At 44.1% G+C, this 24,351-nt stretch overlaps 1 protein-coding gene across 1 annotated transcript in view; it reads left to right on the top strand.

Moving 5' to 3' along the window:
* The window catches only part of HYDIN (HYDIN, axonemal central pair apparatus protein), a 351,593-nt gene that overhangs the window by 247,502 nt on the left and 79,740 nt on the right, over window positions 1-24,351 (top strand). Inside the window, exons 32-43 of the mRNA XM_023523662.1 lie at window positions 431-546; window positions 958-1,094; window positions 1,325-1,452; window positions 1,602-1,793; window positions 2,112-2,261; window positions 4,935-5,174; window positions 9,627-9,795; window positions 12,382-12,546; window positions 13,036-13,209; window positions 14,434-14,604; window positions 18,985-19,199; window positions 24,164-24,301. Of these exons, the coding sequence (XP_023379430.1) occupies window positions 431-546; window positions 958-1,094; window positions 1,325-1,452; window positions 1,602-1,793; window positions 2,112-2,261; window positions 4,935-5,174; window positions 9,627-9,795; window positions 12,382-12,546; window positions 13,036-13,209; window positions 14,434-14,604; window positions 18,985-19,199; window positions 24,164-24,301 (1,995 nt within the window). The remainder of the gene's footprint in view (window positions 1-430; window positions 547-957; window positions 1,095-1,324; window positions 1,453-1,601; window positions 1,794-2,111; window positions 2,262-4,934; window positions 5,175-9,626; window positions 9,796-12,381; window positions 12,547-13,035; window positions 13,210-14,433; window positions 14,605-18,984; window positions 19,200-24,163; window positions 24,302-24,351) is intronic.

The following is a 24,351-nucleotide window of genomic DNA, read 5'->3' as shown; positions in this document are numbered from 1 at the left end:
TCCCTTGCCCCCGGCAACCATTAATCTATTCTTCATCTTGTTATATAAATCTTGTTATATAAAATCTTGTTATATAAATTATACTGTGTGTAACCTTTTGAGATGGGCTTTTTCATTCAGCATGATGCCCTTGAGACCCATCAATATCAATGGTTCATTTCTTTTTACTGCTGAGACTATTCATGGTATAGATGTATCAGTTTGCTTCCTCCACTCCACCCTCTATGAATATGTTAATACCACAGATAGATTGTTTGTTTAGGTACTGTGGCCTTTTGGAGGGCCACAAACCATTGGTATAGCTAAGATTTTTTTGCCCCTCTACGAACCAGTTTTCGCCCCGTTAGAAGTGGTATTGTCACATTGAGAATGCCTGTTTTAGAAGAATTTGCTCACTTGGTCTTCTCTCTTGCTCCAATTAAATGCTCAGCTCCAGATGGAAGTAGAGCGACTTATAGTTCAAAGCTATGCCTTAGAACATCAGAAAACAGTCATCCCCAATCCCACAGAGGACGTCAGCCATCGGAGTCGCCGCAGACTGGCCAAGTGAGTGCCCTCTGTGTTGTGCTTGTTTTAAAGTGTAGCAGAGCCAGCAGTGCTGCCCACCGGACCGTCGATCACCTCAGAATGCAATCCGCTGGCCTCTTGTAGCTGCCATCCGCTAGCATCCAGCCAACCAGGCAGGTCTCTGCCTGTTAAAGTCAGAAATGTCTGGCTTTGTCCATGTGCAGCCTGGTTTCAGGTTCACGAGAGCACGTGCTAAATGTGTTTTGAGATAATGGCTGAAACAGCGGTGAGGACATCTGGGGGAAGTGTCTTGTTCCTAGTCTCCATTTGGGGGCCATTAGTTATTCTCAGTTCTAGAATATAGCATTGTGCACAGGAGGTGGAAGAGAGCCTCACTCTCTCTCACTTTCGGAAAAGTGACTGGTGAGAAGAGCTTGTTAACCGTTTCAGAATCCAGCTGCCAGAGTATATCCTGGACTTTGGCTACATCATCCTTGGTGACGTCCGAAACCATATCATCAAGATCACCAACACCAGTCACTTCCCAGTGTCCTTCCATGCAGAAAAGCGTGTCCTTCATGACACAGGTAACCAGACTGAGGATACCCTTCCCCACTGCACCTTGTCATTTCTAACAAAGCCATCTGTACCGTCTTTCTGGAGTAGTGTCTCTGCATCTTCTGGGATCAGCCAAAAGAATTATTGGGCCATTAATCAGTTCTTTACATGCCCATCCTACCCCAGAGGGGCTCTATCTAAAGCAGCTCCTGTTTGCTGTTCCTCTTTTCCACTAAGAATTTGGTTTGTCTTGGTCCAGGCTTCAGTACTGAGCTAGATCGTGTAAAGCACCTGCCTTACTGTGAAACGGAAACATTTGAAGTGAGATTTGACCCACAAGGGACCAATCTTTCTGTTGGAAACAAAGAAGTCATTCTGCCCATCAAGGTAAGATGTACCGTGGGGCCCAGCCGACCCTCCCTAGCCTCTACCTCTGCTCATCCATCACCCTGGGTTGGTCCAGCTACTATTTCAGAACCGCGATCCTCCCCCCAACCCCATGCTCTGTGCTAACAGCAATTTTATGCACACTCTAGGTGGTTGGAGGGCCCACAGTTCACATCTGTCTCCAAGCCAAGGTGATCATTCCCACTATGACACTGTCCTGTGGAAAAGTGGAGTTTGCCACAATCCAGTGTGGACAGTGCCTTGTAGAGACCGTGCAGCTTTCCAATCACCTCCAAGTCCCTTGCGAATGGTTTGTCCACCACCATAAGCCATTTAACAAGGTGAGTGGGTTGTGGCCCACGGGTCCCCTTTTTTCCATCTCCATTTCAGCCAGATTGGTAATTCTAGGCATTCACTCTCCTCATTTCACTCTCCTGCACAAAGATTTTCAGTAACAACCTCTGTCTCTTGAATAAAATCTAGTTCCTTAGCTCAGCCCTAAAAGATAAATCAGGCCATGCTGTCTGGCTCATACCTTATTCACCTGGGTATCCCTGGTGTCCATACATTCCCTCATTAAATGTAGGCTAAGTGAATAGAGGTTGGAAAAGGCAGTTTTCCATAGATGATGATCTAATTGTCTAATATTTACTAACCAGCTGGAGAAACACATGCCAAAGTACTTAAGGCGGAAACTACATGCTGAATTAAAGCCAAAGACACGAATCTTTGAGATCCAGCCTACTTCTGGGATCTTGGATCCTGGTGAGAGGTCCAATGTACAAGTGAAATTCATGCCTAAAGAAGAGGTAAGCTTTAAAGAAACGTGGTTTCATTCAGGCTTTCTGAATCCCTTTGAGCTTTACTCCAATTCCTTGCTTGATTAAGTCTCCAGGGAAGCTTTGAGTGACCTGTGCTCTTTATCCCGGTTATGACATCTCAAGTACTTCTGGTTGTTGTAGAAGCTGTGTTGCCTGGTGGTTAAGAGCACTTGGTCTGGAATCAGATTTATCTAAGACATTGACTTTTATCAGTAGACCTGGGTTGGTGGTCTTCTGCCTCTGCACTTAGAGGCTGCGTGGCTTTGAGCAAATTACTTAACTTCTAGACTTCAGTTTACTCATAGATAAAATGAAAAATAATAATATCATAGGTCAAAAAATCTCTTACTGCAATTCTGAAATCCAATAAGCTCCAAAATTGGAAAAAAAAACTTTCTTAAGTTTCAGACCCAAACTCATTGGGCAGAAAAACCTCATCTGAACTGACATGAGACTATTCAGCCATTCTTTATGCCACTTAGTTTGCAGAGACGCACATTGCAACTGCAGAAATGTTAATGGGTTTGATTACAGGGGACCTGCCCCAGTCCCTGCTAAGGGTATTTGGTAGCATAGGGTATATGCACTGAGTTTACCTTTTGAAAAAGCTGAATTTGAAAGGGTCTGGCCTCCAGGGTTTCAGGTAGGACATTATCAATATGTACCTCCTAGGGTCATTTTGAAGATTACATTAATTAATGTGGAATGTACCTCCTAGGGTCATTTTGAAGATTACATTAATTAATGTGGAATAAAATACACAGTATATGGCTCTATATGTATGTAGCAAGTGTCTCAATAATTGTTAGCTATTATCATTAGTAGCTTTTATAATAGTAAGCACCTCCTGGTAAATGTACTCTCTGGGCCTCACAAACATCTCTTGTGAAACACCATCAGTACAAAGCTACTCCTGACAAAGAACATAGTAAAAAATTTAAAAACTTAGAACCAGAGAGGATCTCAAGAGGTTACACTGCAAAGACTTGCTTGAAGCTTAAGGCATTTGGAAGATGTTTTTCTTTTTAAAAAAAATCGATATTAGTTTTAGAATATCTGTGGTTAACTCCTATTTTCCTGGTAATGGCTTTGAGGAAAGCATAAGAATCTGCAGTGAGAAAGAAGAAAAGTGAATAACTGTATATCTGATTCTAAAATAAAGTCCCCATTTCTATCATAAAAATCTCCCCAACCCTTTTAAAATAAAATAGAATTACTATGCTTTTCATTCTTAGAGAGTCTTAAGACTGTCAGGGATTTACTCAAGATTTTGGATTTTTTACTGAATGAGGGAAATATCAGTAAATACAGTAAAAATAAATTTGTTCAGGCCTATAAATGTTGAGTTGGAATTGGTCAAAGTTAATAAAATGTTTCTACCAATTGGGAGAGGAATTTATTGGCTGTATATGATAATCGGTTAGCTCTGCAGCCCATACAATTCACACCTCTCTCTCCATCAGAAATCACCAATGTCCAGACTAGCAGCTCTTAGACATTATGTGTTCAGAGTACCCTGTGTTAGAAAACAAGGAAATGAAGGAAATGTTTTAGAAAGATTTCCATAAAAAGCAATTAAAATATAGAAGTTTGGATCATAAGGTGCTAATCTCATAACTATGGAAAAAACCCTCTCAGCCAATAATTCATTCCCTTATTGTCTCCAACTGTAGATATTTTTCTGTACATGTGTATGTGTTCATACATATTCCAACCATCTGATTCTCCTCCCTTGACTTAAGATAGCTGGGGAGCTCTTCACATCATGTAGCCAATTATGGCCTCCAACCCTGAGCCACAAGCTCAGCTGTATCAAAACAACTTGGGCATCTGGTTAAAAAGGCAGAATTCCCAGTCTTATCCTGACCCTGAAGGACTTCAGGGATGGGGTCTGTGAATCCTCATTCAGTGAAAGCAGATTAGGATAATTGGTATCACTCTCAACTGGTATTTGGATTATAATTGTATCAGATAAACTGAATGCCATAGCTGATTATCCCTCACCAGCCACTTAACTGTACATTCAAAAAAATGGAAATATGTTAATTCAGGTTCTTCACAAAATATGCCAGGGGACATTTTTGAAGGCAAACAGATTATTTGAGAAGTGTAGGGAATACCATAGAAAAGTAGGTGATAAGGGAAAGTAAAGCAGCTAATAGGGCATGTGAGCAAGCTACCTTGGAGACTGGAGCTTAATGCCACTGGAAAGTGAGAAAATATACAAAATACATATTTCAGGATTATCCCTCTCCAGGAGTGAGGGAGTGAGAGTCATTGGTTGAGGGCTGCTCCCAGAAGATATTACTTCCCTGCAACCCTCTTTCCTGCCCTGCTCTGCCCATGGGTAGCAGGGCCCATGAAGTGAGAGCCCAGAAGTGTAGGACCAGAGTTACAGGTAGTAGCAGCAGGACATCTAAATACACTGGGGGTCTGAGGGATTTAAACATGGCACTAGAAGGCCTTCTGCAGGTAACAAAGCATGGGTACAGTGCCTGGCGTGCTAGATATGCAGTATTAATACTGTAATAGAAATTGTCCTTATGCTATTTTATAAGAAAAGTTTTTTTTATTATTTTAATCAAAATAGGATCAATTTCAGTTTTACGTGGCATGTAACAGAAAAAATTCAGATACTTGTTTTGTTTTTATGTTTTCCAGAAATTCTACAGTCAGTCCCTGGCGTTTCAGATTGCCCAGAGTGCTCAAAAGCTCACGCTGCTGGCGCAGGGGCAAGGCTTAGAGCCACGCCTGGAATTCAGTCCTTCCGTTCTAGAGCTGGGGCCACTGCTGCCTTATGCACCTGGAGATGAGGCCGAGGTGGTGGTGAAGAATCCCTGTGACTTTCCCATTGAGTTTTACTCCTTAGAATTTGACCAGCAATATCTCATGGATGAGAAGGTGAGCAGAAGCCAAAACCAAACTCCCGTTTTCCTGCCCGTGCTGTGCTCTGCCATGTACACCTGCTCTTCTCTCTGCAAGGGCAGCTGCTTCCTGTCCTTTGCCCTTTCTTCCCCTTGAACCTTTCCTGGTCAATTTGAAGATCACTTTGTAGCCTTTTCAGACCTGCTTGACCCTGAGCAGAATTCATTGCTTCTTTGTCATCTCATTATACATTTTAAACAACCAATTGAAAACCAATACATGCTAATAGTTAAAATTCAAATGGTGAAGAATATGTGCAGCAATCATTATTTTGAAGTGAGTTTTTTGTAGACAGCATATAATCGGGTCATTTTTAAAAATACATTCTGGCAGTCTCTGTCTTTAATTGGTATATTTAGACCATTTACATTTAATGTAATCATGTTTGGGCTTAAATCTGTCATTTCTTTTTCTGTTCTGGGCTGCATGTTTTTCAGTTGCTTCTCTGTGTTCATTTTTTTTTAACTTTATTTTTTTAGAGTTTTAGGTTCACAGCAAAATTAAGGGGAAGGTACAGAGATTTCCTAGATACTCCCTGCACCCACACATTCAATAGCCTCCCTCATTATCAACCTCCCCTCTAGAATGGTACATTTGTTACAATTGATGAACCTATATTAGCATATCATAATTACCCAAAGTCCATAGTTTATATTACAGTTCACTCTTGATGTTGTACATTCTATAGGTTTGGACAAATGTATAATGACATAAATGAATCATTATAGTGTCATACAGAGTATTTTCACTACCTTAAAAATCCTCTGTACTCAGCCTATTAATCCCCTCCTCTTCCCATTCCCTGTCTCCATAGTATGGCCTTTTCCAGGATATCATATAGTTGGAATTATACAGTATGTAGCCTTTGCAGATTGCTTTTTTTCACTTACTAATATGCATTTAAGATTCCTCCATGTCTTTTCATTTCTTTTTAGCACAGAATAATATTCCATTGTCTGGATGTACCACAGTTTATTCATTCACCTACTGAAGGACTTCTTGGTTGCTTCCAAGTTTTGGCAATTATGATTAAAGCTGCTGTGAAAACATCCATGTGCAGGGTTTTGTATTGACATAAGTTTTGGACTCCTTTAGGTAAATACCAAGGAGCATGATTGCTGGATTGTATAGTAAGAATATGTTTAGTTTTGTAGAAACTGTCAACCTGTCTTACAGAGTGGTTATACCATTTTGTAGTCTCACAAAGACTGTCAACCTGTCTTACAGAGTGGTTATACCATTTTGTAGCAATAATTGAGAGTTCCTATTGCTCCTCATCCTCATTAGCATTTGATGTTGTCAGTGTTTTAGATTTTTATCATTCAAATAGATGTGTAGTGGTATCTCATTGTTTTAATTTTCATTTCCCTGATGACATATGATGTGGAGCATCTGTTCATATGCTTATTTGCCATCTGTGTATCTTTAGTGAGATGTCTGTTAAGGTCTTTGGCCCCTTTTTAATCAGGTTGTTTGTTTTCTCATTGTTGAATTTTAAAGGCTCTTTACATATTTTGAATAACAGTCTTTTATCAGATGTGTCCTTTCTAAATTAAATGTATTAGGATAACATTGGTTAATAATGTTATGCAAGTTTTTGGTGTACAGTTCTGTAGTACATCATCTGTGTATTGCATGGTACGCTCACCACCCAAAGTCTAGTCTCCCTCCATCATCACATATTTGATCCCCTTTACCCTCCTCATCCTCCCCTCACCCCTCTTCCCTTCTGGTAACCACCAAACTGTCGTCTGAGTCTATGCGTTTGTTTGTCCAGATATGTCTTTTGCAGATGTTTTCTCCCAGTCTGTGGTTTGTCTTCTCGTTCTCTTGACGTTGTCTTTTACAGAGCAGAAGTTTTTAATTTTAGCGAAGTCCTTATCAATTATTTTTTTCATGAACTGTGCCTTTGGTGTTGTATCTAAAAAGTCATCACCACACTCAAAGTCATCTAGATTTTTTTACATTATCTTCTAGGAGTTTTATACTTTTATGTCTTTCATTTAGGTCTACAGCCCATTTTAAGTTGATTTTTGTGGAGGATATAAGATTCATCTAGGTTTATTTTTTTTACATGTGCTGTACAGTTCCAGCACTATTTTTGAAAAAACTGTCTTTGCTTCATTGTGTTACATTTGCTCTTTTGTCACAGATCAGTTGACTATATTTATTTCAGTCTATTTCTGGGATCTCTATTCTGTTCCATTGATCTATCCAGGTCCATTTTTTACTATCTCCACCTTGCTCTCTTACCTTGAGGCTGAGCTATATGAACTATAGCTTTATCTAATACCCTTAGTACCTAGCTTTTTAGAAACTGCCTCTGAGTTCCCTACTATGAGCAATACTAATAAAATTAGCTGGTAATCTCTTTTCCTCTCTCCTCACCACCCTCTAATTCGAAATGACATTCTTTTACTTCCTGGTATGACTGCTAGGTAATCATCTCATGTACACTTCCTCCATGTTTTGCTTCTTGTATTATATCTACAGTGTTATAGCTTACAATATTAAGATGTCAGAACCCAATTTCCATCATTTGGTCTTAATTCTACACTTAAACATATTCAATGGTCAGCACTGGTCCTGGTTGTCTGAAGCTCATTTTCTAGTGGATTCTAGTGGATTTCTAGGGATCACGGGAACGATATTCTCTGCATAATTGTTTATCTGTGGGTTTTATTCTTGAAGATCAATTTGATCGGATACAATCCCCTTGGCTCACATTTTCTGCGCTTTAATATCTTAAACATATCACTCCATTTTTTTCTCGTAAGGTTTTGCTGTTCATGAAGTCCAATGCTTAGTTATCTATTACTTATCAGTTATCTGTCGCTTAGCACCTTAAAACAAATGTTGGTTATCTCATGTTTTCTGTGGGTTAGGAATTTGGGGATGGCTTAGCTCGGGTGACTCTGCTTCCTCAGAACCCTCCCCCAACTTGGCCTTCGAGTCTTCTATTTTCTTACTCCCAGTGTTTATGCTCTGCCTAATTTGGATTCTGCATCCAGAAGTTTTTCTCAAGATGGGAATATGCCCCTCTGGAACAGAGTCTTTTCATTAGATATTTATGAAATGCTCAGTGGCTAACACTGGCACAGCATCCTCTGTTGTGGGTCAGGTTCAATGGAAAGTAGAATCTAAGATTCTGAGATTTGCATGTAGAAGGTTTATTAGGGAGCACTCCCAAGAACAACACCTGTGAAGAATAAGGAAAGAAGAATTTGGAGAGAAAGAAGATGAACTGTATAATGAGTGCAACAGAGACTTCAGCTGATCCCACAGGAGTTACCCAAATGAAGCAAATTGGCCAGGACTTTGTGTCTCTGCATCAATCAGTTTTTGGAATATTCCTTCCTTTCCCACTGACCTCTGTCCTATATCAAAGCTCCATATATGAGTGAGTCTGTCCTAAGCTCTCTAAAATTCATTGGTCAATTCGTCTGTCCCAACATGAATACCACCCTGCCTGTAAGTCCTGATACCTGATAGGGCAGTCCTCTCTCTTTATTCCTCTTTACTAGTGTTTTGACTATTCTTAGCTCTTTGTACTTTCATATATATCTTAGAATGAGCTTATTAACAGTGGTTTTCAAACAACTAAAAATGGTGATCCTGGAGAAGGGTTACCTAACAAAACAGATTTTTCATACCAGGTGTCCCTCCCAGCACCTGCCAGAAGCAATAAATTAGGTCTTGTAGGCAGTAATTGCTTTCTAAGATGTTATTTTATAGTATTTTATAAATATATATATATATATATATATATATATATATATATATATATATATACACTAAGATTGCCAGATTCAGTAGAAATAAAAACAGTTTGCCCAGTTAAATTTTAATTTCAGATAAGCAACACTGAACATATTTATACAAAAATTATTTGTCGTTTATCTAAAATTCAGATTTAACTCAGTATCCCGTATTTCATCTGACAACCCTAATATACATTTCTTCTCATCACCGCCCCCCGTCTCTCGTGTGCACATGCATACACATTTTTCTTGTTTTTCCGTAGATCGTCCGTTTATGAGACAACCACCTTACCTAGTATAATATTGCCAACCACAATGTTTTATAAAGATGTGCCACTAAAAGTGACTAATGGAGTTCTGTACTTTTGTCAATGGTGGGGGTGGGGCGGGGGAAGAAAAACAGTATATGCTATTTTTTAAACAAGTAGAAAATTTCCTTCCACTTGTGAAATGCCCAGGTTCACATGAGGCAAAATAAAGATCCTATATCCCCAGTTTCAGGGCTCAGCCTTACTTTTAGACACCTCCCGCCCCAAAGGACCCTGCTCTTGTATACAGCCAGCCTCAGGCAGGCAGAGGTTTTACAAGATGGACGGGAGGGCCCACCGAGGGCTGTGGGGAGAAGCTTCCAGTGAGGCCAACAGCAGTTCCTGTTCTCCCTGAGCAGATCCTGCGAACACTGAAGGGCTATGATTCCTATAACACCCTGCTGCTGCCACCCCGTGTCCCCGGAGAGAAGCTGCCCCCAGAGCTGTATGAGTACTTTAAGGAGGTGAAGCGGTCAAAAGAAGAACAGATGAAGGTGAAATATCTGGAGACGCTGGCGCAGGAGAACGGTGAGAACTCAGCTCGGGGGCCGGGCCCCCACCCCTGCCCCGGCTTCTTTGACTTGTCCCTGCTGGGAGACCAGCCAGCAATTGAGCACCTGCCAGGTGCGAGGTGGGTGCTGGATGCCTCATGCATTTTATTTCTACTCCTTACAAAATGGCCTATGATCCCCATGGTATGGAGGTAGAGACGGGGACACATTCTGCTCTTACTAGAATCTAGTGGGAAGTTAAGACTAAAACTAATATAGATTTGGAACCCTTGCTACATACCAAGCCCTGCACTGAGGGCTTCACACGTGCAGATGAGAAGCTGAAGTGCTCAGAGGCCAGTTCTAAGTGGCAGAAGCAGGATGCAAGTCCAGGTCCCTGTGACTCAGGAGCCCACGACGGTAACCGCTTCACAGCCCCCATACGTGTGCCAAGATAGTGCAAGGTAGTACGTCACATACAGTAAAAACAGGTGCCCTAAAAGAGGTCAGGGTACGAGGTCACATGAGGAAGAGGCCGACCCTCCACAGTTCTAAACAGAGTTCCAAACCCAGTCGTGAAGCTGGACTGTGCACTCACAATCTGGCCCTTTCTAGCCTAGTGCCCCCAATTACCCTGTCATATGCCCAGGGGCCCCCTTGTGTGCACTTGAGCATCAACTTTCCTTGACGACTTGTAGGATTCTGTGGCTTGTCATGACACATGCTTCTCCTTCTTGCTTTTCCATGCCCTCTTCCTAGAAATGTCCCCTTCCTGTTTTCCCTTGTTCTCTTCTTCTGCGTAACAGTCATCACAGCATAATTATTTTCTTCGTACTTGTCTCCTCCCCTAGACCGGAAGCCCCCATAAAAGCAGTGGCCACCCATCCCCCGCCTGTAAACACAGTGCATGGAACAACACCTGACACGGCGTAGTGCCCAAAAAAATGTGCTGCAAGAGTGAATGAGCGAATGAATTGCATGGAGTCCATTACTCCTGCCCTTGGGTCGGCCTTGTGGTCTCTCAAGGAAGCTAGTCAGAGGATATTAGTTTGCCCTAAAACGAGAAGATGAGAGAAGAAGGCTGCCTCTCTCCCCAACCTTCCAGTCACATTCCCTGAGCACTATTGGTCTGCTAGAACTGCCATCGCAAGTACCGCAGAATGGATACCTTAACCAACAGGAATTTATTTTCTCACAATTCTGGAGGCTAGAAATCCAAGATCAAGATGTCTGCAGGGTTGTTTCCTTCGAGACCTCCCTCCATGGCTTGTAGACAGCTGTCTTCACCCTGTGTTCACACGGTCCTCCCTCTGTGTGTGCCCTAATCTCTTCTTACAAAATACCAGTCATGTTGGATTATGGTTGGATTAGGACACCCACATGACCTCATTTTAACTTAACTACCTCTTTAAAGGCCTTACCTTCAACCACAGTCACGCTTTGAGGTACTGGGGGGTTAGGACTTTAACGGGTGAATTTTGAGGGAACCAATTAAGCCCATAACAAGCACCCTCTGTGTTCCAAGCATTGAGCTGAAGTGCTGGGTGGGGCCGGGGGGGAGGAAAAAAGATCAATGAAACAAGCCCCTGCCTTTGAGAGCTCACAGTCAGGAAGAGGGTGGGGGAAAGACATTCTAACTCAGGACTGACTGGCGGCCTCGGTAGAGAGCTGTGAGAAGCTGCAATGTACAAAGGACTTCGTGAAGTCAGAGAACGGCCCTGGTGCTCTCGTCCCCATTTTTTCATTCCCTTCCTTACGCACCGCAGTTGTGGATCCATTTTTCCACTTGGCGCATTGAAAGGTGGTCTAGAGCCAGGACCTGAGGGTCCAGAGAGAGCCCAGCAAGGCAAACGTTCTGCTTCTCACAGCGCTTCTCTGAGCACCCGCTCACTCTGCTCTCTCATGCCGTAGACCATCCTTCTCTGCTTCCCACACCACGTCCGGGGAAGGCCAGCAGTCCCAGGTCGCATGGCTGCCTTCGCAGGAGAGCCGCAACCCCTCCAGCTCAACTACAGATTCTAAACTCTAAAGAGGATGTCTAGGCCCTGAGGTAGAGGGGGATAAATTTATACAATCACAGCCCTACACACCCACTGAAACTGTGGAATGGAGGCAGTGAAGAGAGTGCTGGGCAGACGACAGGATGGAGATGCTAAACAAGGACATGGAGAAACGTTCATGATAAGCGGAGGGGGAAAGCAGGCCGCACACTGATACTTACAATATGATACTAAGTTTGGTTTTGAAAAATTAAAAATGCGAGCAATTGCTAGTTCTCCTGTACCTGTATCAAAACTAAGCTGCAATTCTTCTGTTGTCTCTGTTTCTTTGTCTATTTATACCTCTTTTCACAGATGAATTTTTAAAATTTTTGCTCTTGTGAATTTTTCAAATTTTCTGGAGCAATAATTTTGTTTTTATTTTAATGTTAAAAAGTAGAAATGCTCTGGGAAGAGAAACTCGCTGCAGTTCTTGTTTCTCTGGGTTGGATAGTCCAGGGTGATAATAACCGGTTCAGTGATTCTCCTCTTTGTTTCTCTTTTCTGCCCCCATCATCTCCCTCGGCCCCCCGGCCCCCGCCCCAACTCTTCCCCGTGTGTTTTCATCCTTCGCTGTCTAACAGAAGATGAAGATATGCCCTTGTCAGACCAGGGAAACTCCTCCAGCACAAAGAGGACCTCACTGAGCCGAGGGATATCTGTCTCCGACCTGGGAGAGCGGCATGAGTCTAAGGCCAACCCAGACGAAGAGGAGGATGAGGAAAGCCTGGAAAAGATAGTGTTTCAAAGTAACCAAGCATTTTAAGGTTTTGGTACCAGTTCTCTCTAAGCAGAAGTAGGAAGACCGTTTAATGCCTTTTCACCTTCCTCCATGAAATGCATCCTCAAAGCCTTCTAGCACAACTATGTTTTCATTCTACGATATGAATATGCCATCATTTATTTAGCCGTGTCCCTTAAGTTTGCAAACTCAGCTAGTTTCCAAAATTATTTTTCAGCAGTAGAGATTCCCAAAAATGGAATTAAGAGTCAAAGAGTATCTGTATTTGCAGTGTCCTCGTAGTGGCCATGGGCAAATTATTAGCCAAAAAGGGCACTCTCATACACTACGGGGGCAGTGACGACTTAGCAGTAACGACTTAGTTGCTGTAGATTGTCGTTTTCAAACAACAATGTTTAAAAAAAAAGTTCCCGTTTCCATCAGAACCCATGTAAATTCTGGGCGTGTCCTCATGCGCACACATGTGCACCTGCGCACGTTTATTTTTAATTTACAGCTGACAAGATACAGAGCAATGACAGCCATTCTGCAGAAGAAGTCGGAGAAGTAGAGAACAACCCAGTGAGCCGGGTGATCGCTCGCCACCTGGGCATCGATATTTCTCCAGAAGGCCGCATGGCCAAGAACCGGAAAGGCATTGCCATTATCATCCACGGGACACCCTTGTCAGGTATGCCACAACTCTGCAGGGCTGACCCTTTTGGGTTTATGGTGAATTTGCACTTGCGCTTTTAGAGGCAATAGAAGACTCTTTTGTTTGACATTTATTCCCCAAAAGAGTATTCTCAAACTGTTAACTTGCCATCCTCAGAGATACCGGGTTAGAGAAAGAGCAGAGGCAACTCATTTTTAATTAATACGGCTCTAAATTGTTTGAGCTTGTATTCTTTTAAAAATTTTAAAACATAAGAACATTAGAGACAGATGAAGCTTTGCTTATTCGCGCACCACACACTGCCTGCTGTGCGCCTCAGTTCCTAACAGGCCACAGACTGGTACCAGTCCATAACCCGGGGGTTAGGGACCCCTGCTCTAGGGGAGAATCCATTTCCTTACATTTTCTAGCTTCTAGAAATGTTGCCTTCGTTCCTTGGGTCATGACCCCTTCCTCCATTTTCAAATCCAGCATCTTAACATTTTCCAGTCTTTCTGTCTTTGCTTTCATCATGACATCACCTGTTCTGACTCTGACCCTCCTGTTTCTCTCTTGTAAGGACCATGTGATTACACTGGGCCCAGCCAGGTAATTCAGGATAATCTCCTATAGCAAGATCCTTAACTTAATCACACCTGCAAAGTCCCTTTACCATATAAGGTAACATATTTACAAGTTCCAGGGGATTAGGATGTGACATCTTTGGGGAAGCATTATTCAACCTAAAATAGGTACATCTGCATATTGAGCAACCTGTATATGAACTTTAATCTCTCTGGATGAGCGAACTATGGATCTTTTTTCTTTTCTCCTGTCTGTTATTTCTGAATTTTCTCTTTTCTTTTTAATAAAGCAGGTATTTCAAAATGAGAAAAAAAAAAGACATTGTTCTTAAAAACAAAAAAGTCTTTCTATTAGAATCAGAGACAGTAAGAGCTGCAAGACTTTTAAAGAGCATCTGACAGAATCACTTTTTAAACTGAGGAGAAAATCTGGGGAGGATGTGGGTTGTCACAGCACACATGGCACATCAGTGTTAGAATTAAGAGCAGAATCCATGGGCCTGACTCGTGGCTCAGGTCTTCCTTTTCTTTTCTGCTGCCACCTCAGGCCACACAAGAGACTTAGAGGCAGAGCACTTAGATCGCTTTACAGGGGCCTCTATTCTAGAAGCTTCTTCTGTCTAGGAAACTGAGCAAATGAAAGCCATGAAATTCAGCCCCCTGACCTTTTTTGTAGGCAAGTCAGCCACGGCAGTCAGCATGGCCAAGTACTACAGTGCAGCCTGCTTGAACATCGACTCCGTCGTGCTGGAAGCCATCTCCGACGGCAGCAACATCTCAGGGCTGCGGGCCCGGGAGCTCTGCATCAGGGCTGCCATAGAGCAGTCCATGAAGGAAGAGGAGTCCGGTAAGAGCCGTTCACCCTGCGTTGTTATGGTCAAATGGCCAGCACCCCCCTACTGTTCATGGCCGTCTTCTCTTTGTCCCCCACGGAGCTTTTCTCCCTCAGCTCAGTTGAAGGCTGACTTATACCATGCTGCTGACTTAGGAGCCTGGAGGAGAATTTTCTTCACCAAGCAACTGCGGCTCCCCTGGCTGCCCAGTGCAGGCACTCACAGGGCACTGCAGGGAAAAGGACAATGAATAAGACGTGGCCCACACTATGGCAGGGGTGAGGGGAGGTGACACCTGGAGAAGAGCAGACATACGCTCATTCGGAGCAGAGAAAAATAATGTAACAGAAGCACTGGCTTCTGTGAAAGAGCAAGTTTGGGATGACTGAGTTCCAACAAGTGTGATCTGGGAAAGTTTCCATGAACATGGGCTTCGAAGGAGTAGAAGAGTGTTGATAGCTAAAGATGAGGACAAGGACCCACAGGACAACAGCTGACAGTAAATTAGAGGTGGGAAGACAGGCTGAGGCCAATTAAAGTTGACCTTGATGCCAAGATTGGGAATCTGGCTTTTATTTTGAAGGGAAAAGTGTGGCAGTTTCCACTGTATGGGAGGAGCTCATGTCGTGTCTTGTAGAGGAAGCAAGAGTGAAGGGGAAGACGAATGGGCCTGGGCAAGCTGACCTAGTAGCCATCTGCAAGGCCAGGAATCGAAGGAGTAGGAAGCATTCAAGGTGGTCACACCAAGACTGCTAGTTCGGAAGAGAGCGATGTCATTTCCCAAGATAGACAACGTAGAAGGAGGAGAAAATTTGCTGGCAAGGAAAATGAATTGAGTTTTTGAACCCCATAGTAGTGAGGTCTGGTGTGCCCCACCTCCCAGAAGTCAAGAATCCTGGCTCCATTAGGTCATCCAAGGACCCACAGGACAACAGCTGCTCAATGGGAAAATGTGTTGAAGCAGAGTGCCTGCCAGAGCTAAACCATTTTTATACAAATGCTCATAACAACATGATATCATTGCTAATAGTGTACCAGCTAGTTGATAAAACTGGCGGGGGCTTTCAGGCAGGTCCCCTCCCCTCACTACCTCTGCATGGGATGCTTAGGGACATGGGAAGTTCTTTGCTTGGAAGATAAGAGAAATAGCTCTTAATTAGTATAGGGGAGAAAAAATAATTGTCCCTTTACTATTCTGAGATCTCAGCTAAGGCCCCTATAATAAAAAGCATTAACAAGAGAAAATCACAAGTTTACTAACATGTGTACTTCATGTATACATGAGAGATACTCAGAGAAAAATCAATAACTCAAAGAGGTGGCTTTAGAATTCAGGATTAAATACCATATTAATAGAGAAAGGAGAGGAAGGAAGTAGTCTTCTTAGGGGAGAGCAAATGATTATTAGGAACAATGAATGAACCCTTAGAAGAATTGATGGACGATGAGAGTTTGTGATAAAGTTTGTCTGGATGGAGTGTTGACTTCTAGTCCCCTCTCCTGAGATAAGAGTCAATCTTCTCTGGTTGATGAAACTCCCAGAAAGGAGATTTGTCACAGCTGAGTTCCTTTTGCGGGCCTTTCTTTAGGCAGATAAGGAGAATTCAGGGAAATCCTCTACATGCATTTTCTGTTTTTCAAGTGCTCAGACTAATCAATATATCAAAGCAGCTCAAAATAATATATCAAAGCAGCATATTTTGAGGTGGCCTGTTCTGAAACACCTAGAGTCATATTTTGGGGTGGCATATTCTGCTATCCTTCAGCAGGAACTCTAAGATGAATCATAATTCTGGTTCCCTTAGTTTTTTGTTTCCTTTTCTGTCGAATACATTACATTTCACTGAGGCCTTTGGAGCTGTGTTAATGTCCTGTGACACATCATGAATTTGAGCTCCCTGTCTGAGAATGTAATGTGAATCTAAAGACTTAGTTGGGGGAGTCTACCTCAGCGAAGTGAGAGCTGCAGCCTCTGGAGTAGAGGAAGTCAGCCCAGAAAGTTCCAGAAAGAGAGGAGTGGGATGGGTCCGGCAGGATGCAACCTTGAGGAGCACTTATATTTGAGGAGGAGGTGGAGGAGGAGAAGGCCAGGGAAGGCCGAGAAGGCGGCGTGGGGGTCAGCGGGGCAGTGCGTCAGCAGAGCAGGATGCAGTCAGTACGTGGAGAGAGAGCGCACCGCAGGAGAGAGAGCGGCTAGAAGGCCTCGCTCGGCTCTTCAGGCCCCGATGGAGGCCGGGCGCCCTGTCAGCTCTGTTCTTCTCAGAGCCCTCACCGCTAGTTAACGTACTATTTGTTTCACTTGCTTATTTTATTATCGGTCTGCCCCCACTCGGATGTAAGCTTCTGAGGGCGGAGGTTTGTGTACGTTTTCATCACTAATATATTCCCAGAACCTGGAATAGTGCCTGGCATGTAGCAGACACAGTAAAGATTTATAAAAATGGACGGAATCAATAAATGCATGTAATCAGAGATTGATAAAAGTTCAAATAGAATGAGCCTTGAGAAGAGAGCCACTGTAGTCCGCAGTTCAGAGGTCACTGGTGACTTTGGAGAAAATTCTTTCAGTGGAGGGGTTCAGCCCAAACCCACGTTTGCTGTTTGCTGTGGAATCAGCAGGCTGTACTGAAGAGAAAGCAGTAAATCTAAACCTGTCCCACACAGTACCCGCTGGCCACATAAAATGTAGCTAGTCCAAATTGAGATGTGTGGTAAGTGTACAATACATGCTGGATTTTGAAGATATGGCATGAATAAAGACTATATGAATAAAGACTATGAATAAAGACTGTTATATAACAGTAATAATTTTTATATATTTATATTTATGTTGTAGTATCTATTTTTATATATTTAATAATTTTCATATATTTTATATTTTCGGTTAAATAAAATATACCATTAAAATCAAATTTTACTCATTTAATCTAGCTGCTGGAAAATTTTAAATTACTATTAACGGCTCATATTATATGTCTATTGGACAGGGATGGGCTAGACCACTGTTTTGAGAAATTGGGCAGTGAAGGAAAGATGATCTCTTGAAAGAAATGAAAGGTCAAATGAAAACTCTCATTAGTGTTGTATCAGAAAGAAGTGACTTTTAAGATACGGAGGGGCGATGCTATGGGCAGGGAAAGGTGGAAGGCATGAGGAGAACACAGAAGAGACTGCACAGCAATCAGCAAAGGTAGAGATGGGCGGGGCAGAGAGGGACTCACAGTGACGTGAGCAGGTACGTGCTGGCAGGAGGCAGAGCCAGGAGGGACTGAGGGCGATAGGGCCTGGATGAACATAGGACCACCCAGCTCTATAATTGGAGCAGAACTTTGGTACGACTGCTCCCCTGATGGCTTCAGGCTCTTTGCCACACCTCTTCCATCCTTCAGGGTGCAGTATGGAGTCTTTGTACCCATAATCAGCTCCTGGGGAAGCCACGTGAAAAAAATAAAGCAGAGTAATAAGCACAACTCTCCAGTTGTGCTTATTTGCTTAAATGGTCAACGAGGAGTAATGAGTCTTAACAGATCTGCCTGAGAGCTAGAGAAACGTGGAAGCCGCTGAGCATTCGGCCTTACCACTACATCATCTTAGGTGCCAACAGCATCTTCTAGACTCCCATTCTCCTAAAGTGGCGGGTACTTCATCCTCATAGAGTTGGTGCCCCAGAAGACACAGTAAGAATTCACAGTAAGAACGGAATGACATCCGTTCAAAAAAACTCTTGCTAGAGTGCCTTTGGCCTGATGACCTCCTGCCCCTCGAGCCTCTCACCACAGTGGCTCTAGCAAGAGTTTTTTTTGAACGGATGCCATTGAAACCCTTATAAATGATGACATCAACCACTGATTCTGAGAGGGAATTTCTCAGTGGGTGGGTGCGCTAAGAGGTGATGATCTGACTGGAAGGGGGGACAGAGGTGAAATGAAGAAATTAATATTGAAGCCATGTTTGCCAGCAGGCTCACTTTGTTCATTTTGTCAGCTGTGCTGCAGAAGCAGAGAATGCCCTACCCAAGCTACCCACTGGCACCACCACTGCCTAGAACCACCAAAGGTCAGGCGTTAAGTTTCCAGGGCAGGGCTCTAGTGTGCCCGCAGCTTCAGACATGATGGCCCTCTGTGCTGGAAGAGAGAGGGGGGCAAATTAACATAGGAGCCACTGGGAAGATGAGCAGTGAAGAGCCCTGGACTCCAAGCCAGGCCCTCCACTGTGCCATCCTTGTCTAGTCCTTGGTGGGCGGAGCCTCTTCTCCCAGCCAATCAGCCAGCTGCAGGCGGGCATGGCTCTGTATTCCTCAAGAGAATCACACTAGACTTCAGCGTACCATCCCCACTTTTATTTCCTTATTATCCTGAGGTGACTTTTAATATAAACCCACTCTCTCTGTATAGCCCAAGAAGTCAACTCAAGCCAAAATACCGTGGGACAAATACGACTGAGCAGTGAGACCCTGGGCAAGTTAACCTCAGAATCCACCCTGGTAACACCGGAATTTAAACCTGCAAAGTCTCTGCGTGGGAGTGTGCTGCTCGCCAAAGGCAAGTCAGAGAGCCACGGCTCTGGGTCTCAGAAGCAGCATCACCAGCACTCATCCGAGACACCACAGGTACAAACCAGGGCCCCCAGGAGGGCTGAGATTCCTCCTCCTCCTCCTCCTCCTCAGCATCCTGCAGCCAGGTCAACACGACTTCATCCCTGTGGGTGCGCTCTCCATGCAGGCTGAGGGCTGTCCCTGCACCACCACTTCAGAAAGGAGATTCATCCAGCCGTGTTCAGCGAGTGCCTGGGGTGGGTGCTGACAGAGTGGGGATAGATGAAGCAAAAGCCCTGCACTCAAGGTGCACTAAGCACCTGATGAAGGAGATAGCCACGCCTTCGAATATTTGCAATAAAATGTGGTTGGGGACAAATAGGTGTGTAAAAAGAATTAGGTTAAACAATATGACATTGTCACTATTCAACCATTTGGGAACTCCATAACAGCAACGTCTCATATGGCTCAATCTACTACTAAAAGAATGCTAAGGGTGAACCATTGATACCAGTCGTGGGAGAGCTGCAGGGGAGTCTTGGACAGTCATAAAGAAGTCAGAGAGTTTGAGCCATGTGCCAAAGGACCTCGAGAACAAGCTCAGCAGAATAGCAGGTGCTGAAGCCAGAGACAGTGGATGACACTGTGAGAGACGCTGGGTGATGAGTCGTCGGTGAGAAAGCGGAGTCAAGTGAGTGTAGGCTTCTAGGATTTTTGAAAGAAAAGGAAAACAGTGTTTATTAAAGGAGCCAATCCACAGTCAAGAGAGTTCTTTCTCTGAAAGGATGTAGAGGCACAAGCAGGTCTGTAAAGAGAGGAGCTCCTTCAGAACTATAAGGTGATGATCTACCCAAGAGGGAATGTGATTCTAGGAGGAGACAGGAAGGGCAGACTTAAGCATAGTTAAAGGGGATAGGGACCAACTTCCTCTAGAGTCAGTAAAGGTGAAAACAGAAACAGCTACATTTTGGGGAGGGGAGATGGAGGGCAGAGGTTGAAAAAGGTTTTGCTGAATGGCTCTAGGATGTGTGCAGGAGGCAGAGTCTTTGCCGGAAGTGTTGGGGATGTTGGGATGCAGAGCACTTTGAGTAGAGTGGCAGAGCGCTGATGTATCCACTGTGAAGAACAGAACCAGAAATTGGTGGTGGACAAAAGAAAAGATAATTGAGAATGCTGATGGCCCAGCCAAGACAGGAAGCCATAACTTCATAGTTGTAAGATTTCTCTAAATAGCTCCTGGCAGCCCTCATGCAGAGGCAGAGAGAGAAGTCCTTATCATTTCAGGGTTAGGGGGTGCTCAGAACAACGGGAAAGGGGGTTGAGAGTGGCATCAGTGTGAGAAGACCAGCCTAGGTAGAGAAGGAATTAAGGAGGACCATAGAATAGGGAAAACAGGAAGCACAGAAGCATCTGTGGGTCTTGTTACGGTCTGGACGTCCTGTAGGGGTCGTGGGAGAGGTGGGCATTTCACAGAAGGTTGCTGATGGAAGGAGTGGAGGCGAAGGTCCTTCCAGGAGAGGAGGCCTACATGTTGCATGGGGCAGGTGAACGGAGGGCTAGACAAGGCAAGCAGGTCATGGAGTATTGGATGGGGCAAGTGGCCGGAATGGAAATGAAGGTCTCCGCGTGGAAGGAAGTATGTTGGTTGGATGGGGCGTCCCTTGAGGCTGCATTTATGCCGGATGATGTTTCTGATCGCCACTTTAGTCATGTGTTCTTCTAACATCTTGAAAACTGAAATCATTGATTCAATTTCTTTTGAGCATCATCCTTTAACCCGTTTCCAAGATCTAATATGGTGTTCTTTACACAGAAGTTTCTAGATGAACTAAAACCCATATATTTGTATTAAATAGTGTGTCATGGGGAACCATTTTCTTTGGTTTGGTTCTGACCATCTGAACAGTGAAGTAAGGCTTTTTAGAATATATCAAAGATGGCAGAAAATCCCAATTCTGACTCCAAAAATCCCTTTCACTGAAGAGGGAACTTAAAACCTGTTCAAGATCACAGTAGAAATCAGAGCTCACAGACCCCCATATGTGGCCGCCTGCACTGCCCCATGTGATGGAACTCAGGGATTCTGAACAACAGCTGCCCTGTCTGAGTGTTTTATCCAGAGATGCTTGGTCTTCCAAGCATGAACTTCTAAAGCATGAACGATCCCATGACTGGAATTTCAGTCATTCGTTGCAAATGGGAAGAAATGTGTACTATGTCACATAATGAAAGACATGACTTGTAGTAAAAGGTCATTTATTTATAAATCACCTTATTCCAGGAAAGCACGTGTTAGAAATCCTGATCTTTCTAATGACATTTAATCCAACATTTTTGCTTCTCGATTCTACAGCATCCTCAGCTATTCACTGCTCTGCTCCCATTCAACACCTTGTTCATTACCCATAAATTCCAAGTTCTCTATACCGCACGTTCTACTTTCTAACTTTCCGGGTGACTTACTCTGGGAAGTAATTGGTTCCATCAAAGCAACCATCCCACATCTTCACTAGCTACCACCCCTTCACCTGCCTTCTTACTCAGCTGGGATTCTGTGGTCTGCCACTGTTGGCACTCCCCTGCCCCTTCTCTTTCATCCTACTTTCCAAGCAAAACTTCAGCCCTGAGAAATCCAATTCTCCGCCTGCTCCATGCAGGGCCGCTCAACATAGCTGAGAAAAATCTTCATCACCCTTGAATGGTCTTAATTTAAATTTAAGACCATAAATCTCAAGTGGACCCTTTAGTCAGCCCTAGCAAATTTGCCCTCCATCTCTTCAAAAGAACTATTTTATTGCTGTCATCACTCTCCAAACCTCTAAGATACTTTCCTTTTTTCTCATTCTTAACTAACGACCTCTCTTCTGATTTCGTAGAGGAGCAGCAACAAATAGAAGGCAGCCACATTATCTTTCCACCACCAGATCTACTAGACAGCCTTTATCCTAACCCAGTGCCGTGTCTTCCCTGCAGCTGAGGAGCTGTCCCTGCCCTCATCCACGGCCCTGCACCTGTGTACTGGACCCCACCTCTTCTCTCTTAGTCAAGAGCTAAATTCCTGCAATTGGCCCCCCTCCCATTTGTTTTTTCCCCCTATCTATTGGATCCTCCCCATCGGCATCTATGCATGTTTTATAACCTCCCATCTTCCAAAATACTTCCCCATGACCCCAGATCCTCCTCCCACTGTTAGTTAGATATCTAACAAGGTAACGATGGCAGCGGGGTCGAGGACAGTCATGGTAGAAGTGGTGACAAGTGGTCGATACAGAATAAATTTTGGCAGGAGAGCCAATAGGAGTTGAGTCAGCTCTCGACTCCTCTTTACGCTGCTCTTTTAAAGAATGGCTGCATGATTGCCTCCTCCTCCTCACCACCTTCTCTCTTCCCCCTAGTCCAGTGATACCTTCCTCCTCGCCACTCCACTGGCTACTCTTCTCAGGGTCATTGGCATTCATCTTGGCCAAATCCAGAGGCCAGTTTTCTAGCCTCAGCTCACATGACCTCTTTGCAGCTGATGACTCCTCCTCCTGGAAATGCTTTCTTCACGTGGCGTTCAGAGCACCGTCCTCCCCCCCTTCCCTCTGCCCCATTACGGCTGCCTCCGCTCCTCCGGGGCCGTCGGCATCTTCAGATGCCTAGTTTTTCGAAGTAGGCTACGACGGAGACGTCTGCTGTTTTCTCTTTGGCATCTTCCTTTTCTTTGTCGGTGATCTCATCCAATTCATTATTTAAATACTTAAATATTTTTCACATGCTTAATTATTGTATTAAATATTCAAGTTAAATATTAAATACTTAAGTATTTTCAGTGTGCTTATCAAATTTCTCAAATTTCTCTCTCCAGCCTTAATTTCTCCCTAAGCTCGGGTTCATATAACCAAACTCATATTCAGTATTTCTATCGAATGCCTTAAAGACATCTCAAAATTTATATGTCAAAAAAGAGATTCTTGCCTCCCCAATAAAGCAGCACAACTCAAAAAGTTATTTTTCCCATAGTCTTTTCTTTCTTAATAAATAACTTCACCCTTTTCTAACTTGCTCAGGTCAAAACTCAAGGATTCGTTCTTGTTGCCTCTCTTTCCTTCACGTCCCATCCCAAATCCTACTGGCTCTGCTTCAGAAATGTATCCTGCATCAGCCACTTCTGATCACCTCCAGCCAAGCCGTCCTCATCCCTGCCACCATCACCTCCTGCCTTGACCACAGAGATATCTAACTCGCCTTCCCGCTTCCACTCTGTCACCTCATGCGGCTGGTAGAGCGGTCTTTTAAAAATAAAAATCGGATCACTTATCTGTCTAAAACATGCCAACAGCTGCCTATACTACTTGGAGTAAAATCCAGATTCCTTACCGTGGCCTGTGAGCCCTGCGTGTTCTGAACCAACTGACTATGCCCCCGACTTTGAGCCTGGGCTCCTGTGAGCTCTCTGCAGCCCTGCAAGTGACCTCACGTGGAGGGGGCTCGCTCTTCCCTCTCAGAAGGACTCTCCTCTCGGGATCTTGCCCTGTTCTTTCACATCACCCAGGCAGTATGACCACCCTTACTAAATGGCCATTGTCCAACCCCGTCATGGCCCTTTAGTCCCTTATCTGATCATTTTTCCCCAGCACTCACTCATCACTATCTGAAATTATATCACCGGTTCGTATATTCATCTGCCCCATTTCTTTCTCCCCCATTCGAATGTGAGGACCACACAGAAAGCAACATGGCCAGACCTGTGTATTGTTGTGTCTCTAGTACCAGAGGGGCCCCTGGTGCATAACAGGTGCTCAGTGAATATCTGTCGAGTGAGTGAACAGATGTGTGCTGTTCAGCACATAGTCGAATGACCTTCCACAGCGTTCCCGTTTGAAGCTTATAACGCTTCTTTAACGAAGAGAGGAATCTTCCATTTTACAATGCAGGCCCCATTTCACAGATGAGGAATTGCCGTTATATGATTTTCCTGAGGTCACATGGCCTGTATGTGAAGGAGTAGTTAGGGCACCATGCTGTACTCTAACTCCTGATCCTTCTCCCACCGACAGATTTCCTCCAGCCCTCTCCCCTCCGGGCCCACGCAGCGCCGGCTCAGTGTCAGCGCCAGTATCGGAGGCGAGACCGGGCTCCTGAGCTGCGTGCTCCCCGAGGAACTGCTCATTCAGATCCTGGCAGAGCGTATACAGGTGCGTCCACGCCCACCCGCACAGAGCTGCAGGGCTCACACACGGTCCCC

This window comes from Pteropus vampyrus, unplaced genomic scaffold (assembly GCF_000151845.1).
Source record: "Pteropus vampyrus isolate Shadow unplaced genomic scaffold, Pvam_2.0 Scaffold399, whole genome shotgun sequence".
NCBI lineage: Eukaryota > Metazoa > Chordata > Mammalia > Chiroptera > Pteropodidae > Pteropus > Pteropus vampyrus.
This window is presented reverse-complemented; position numbering and strand designations above follow the sequence as displayed.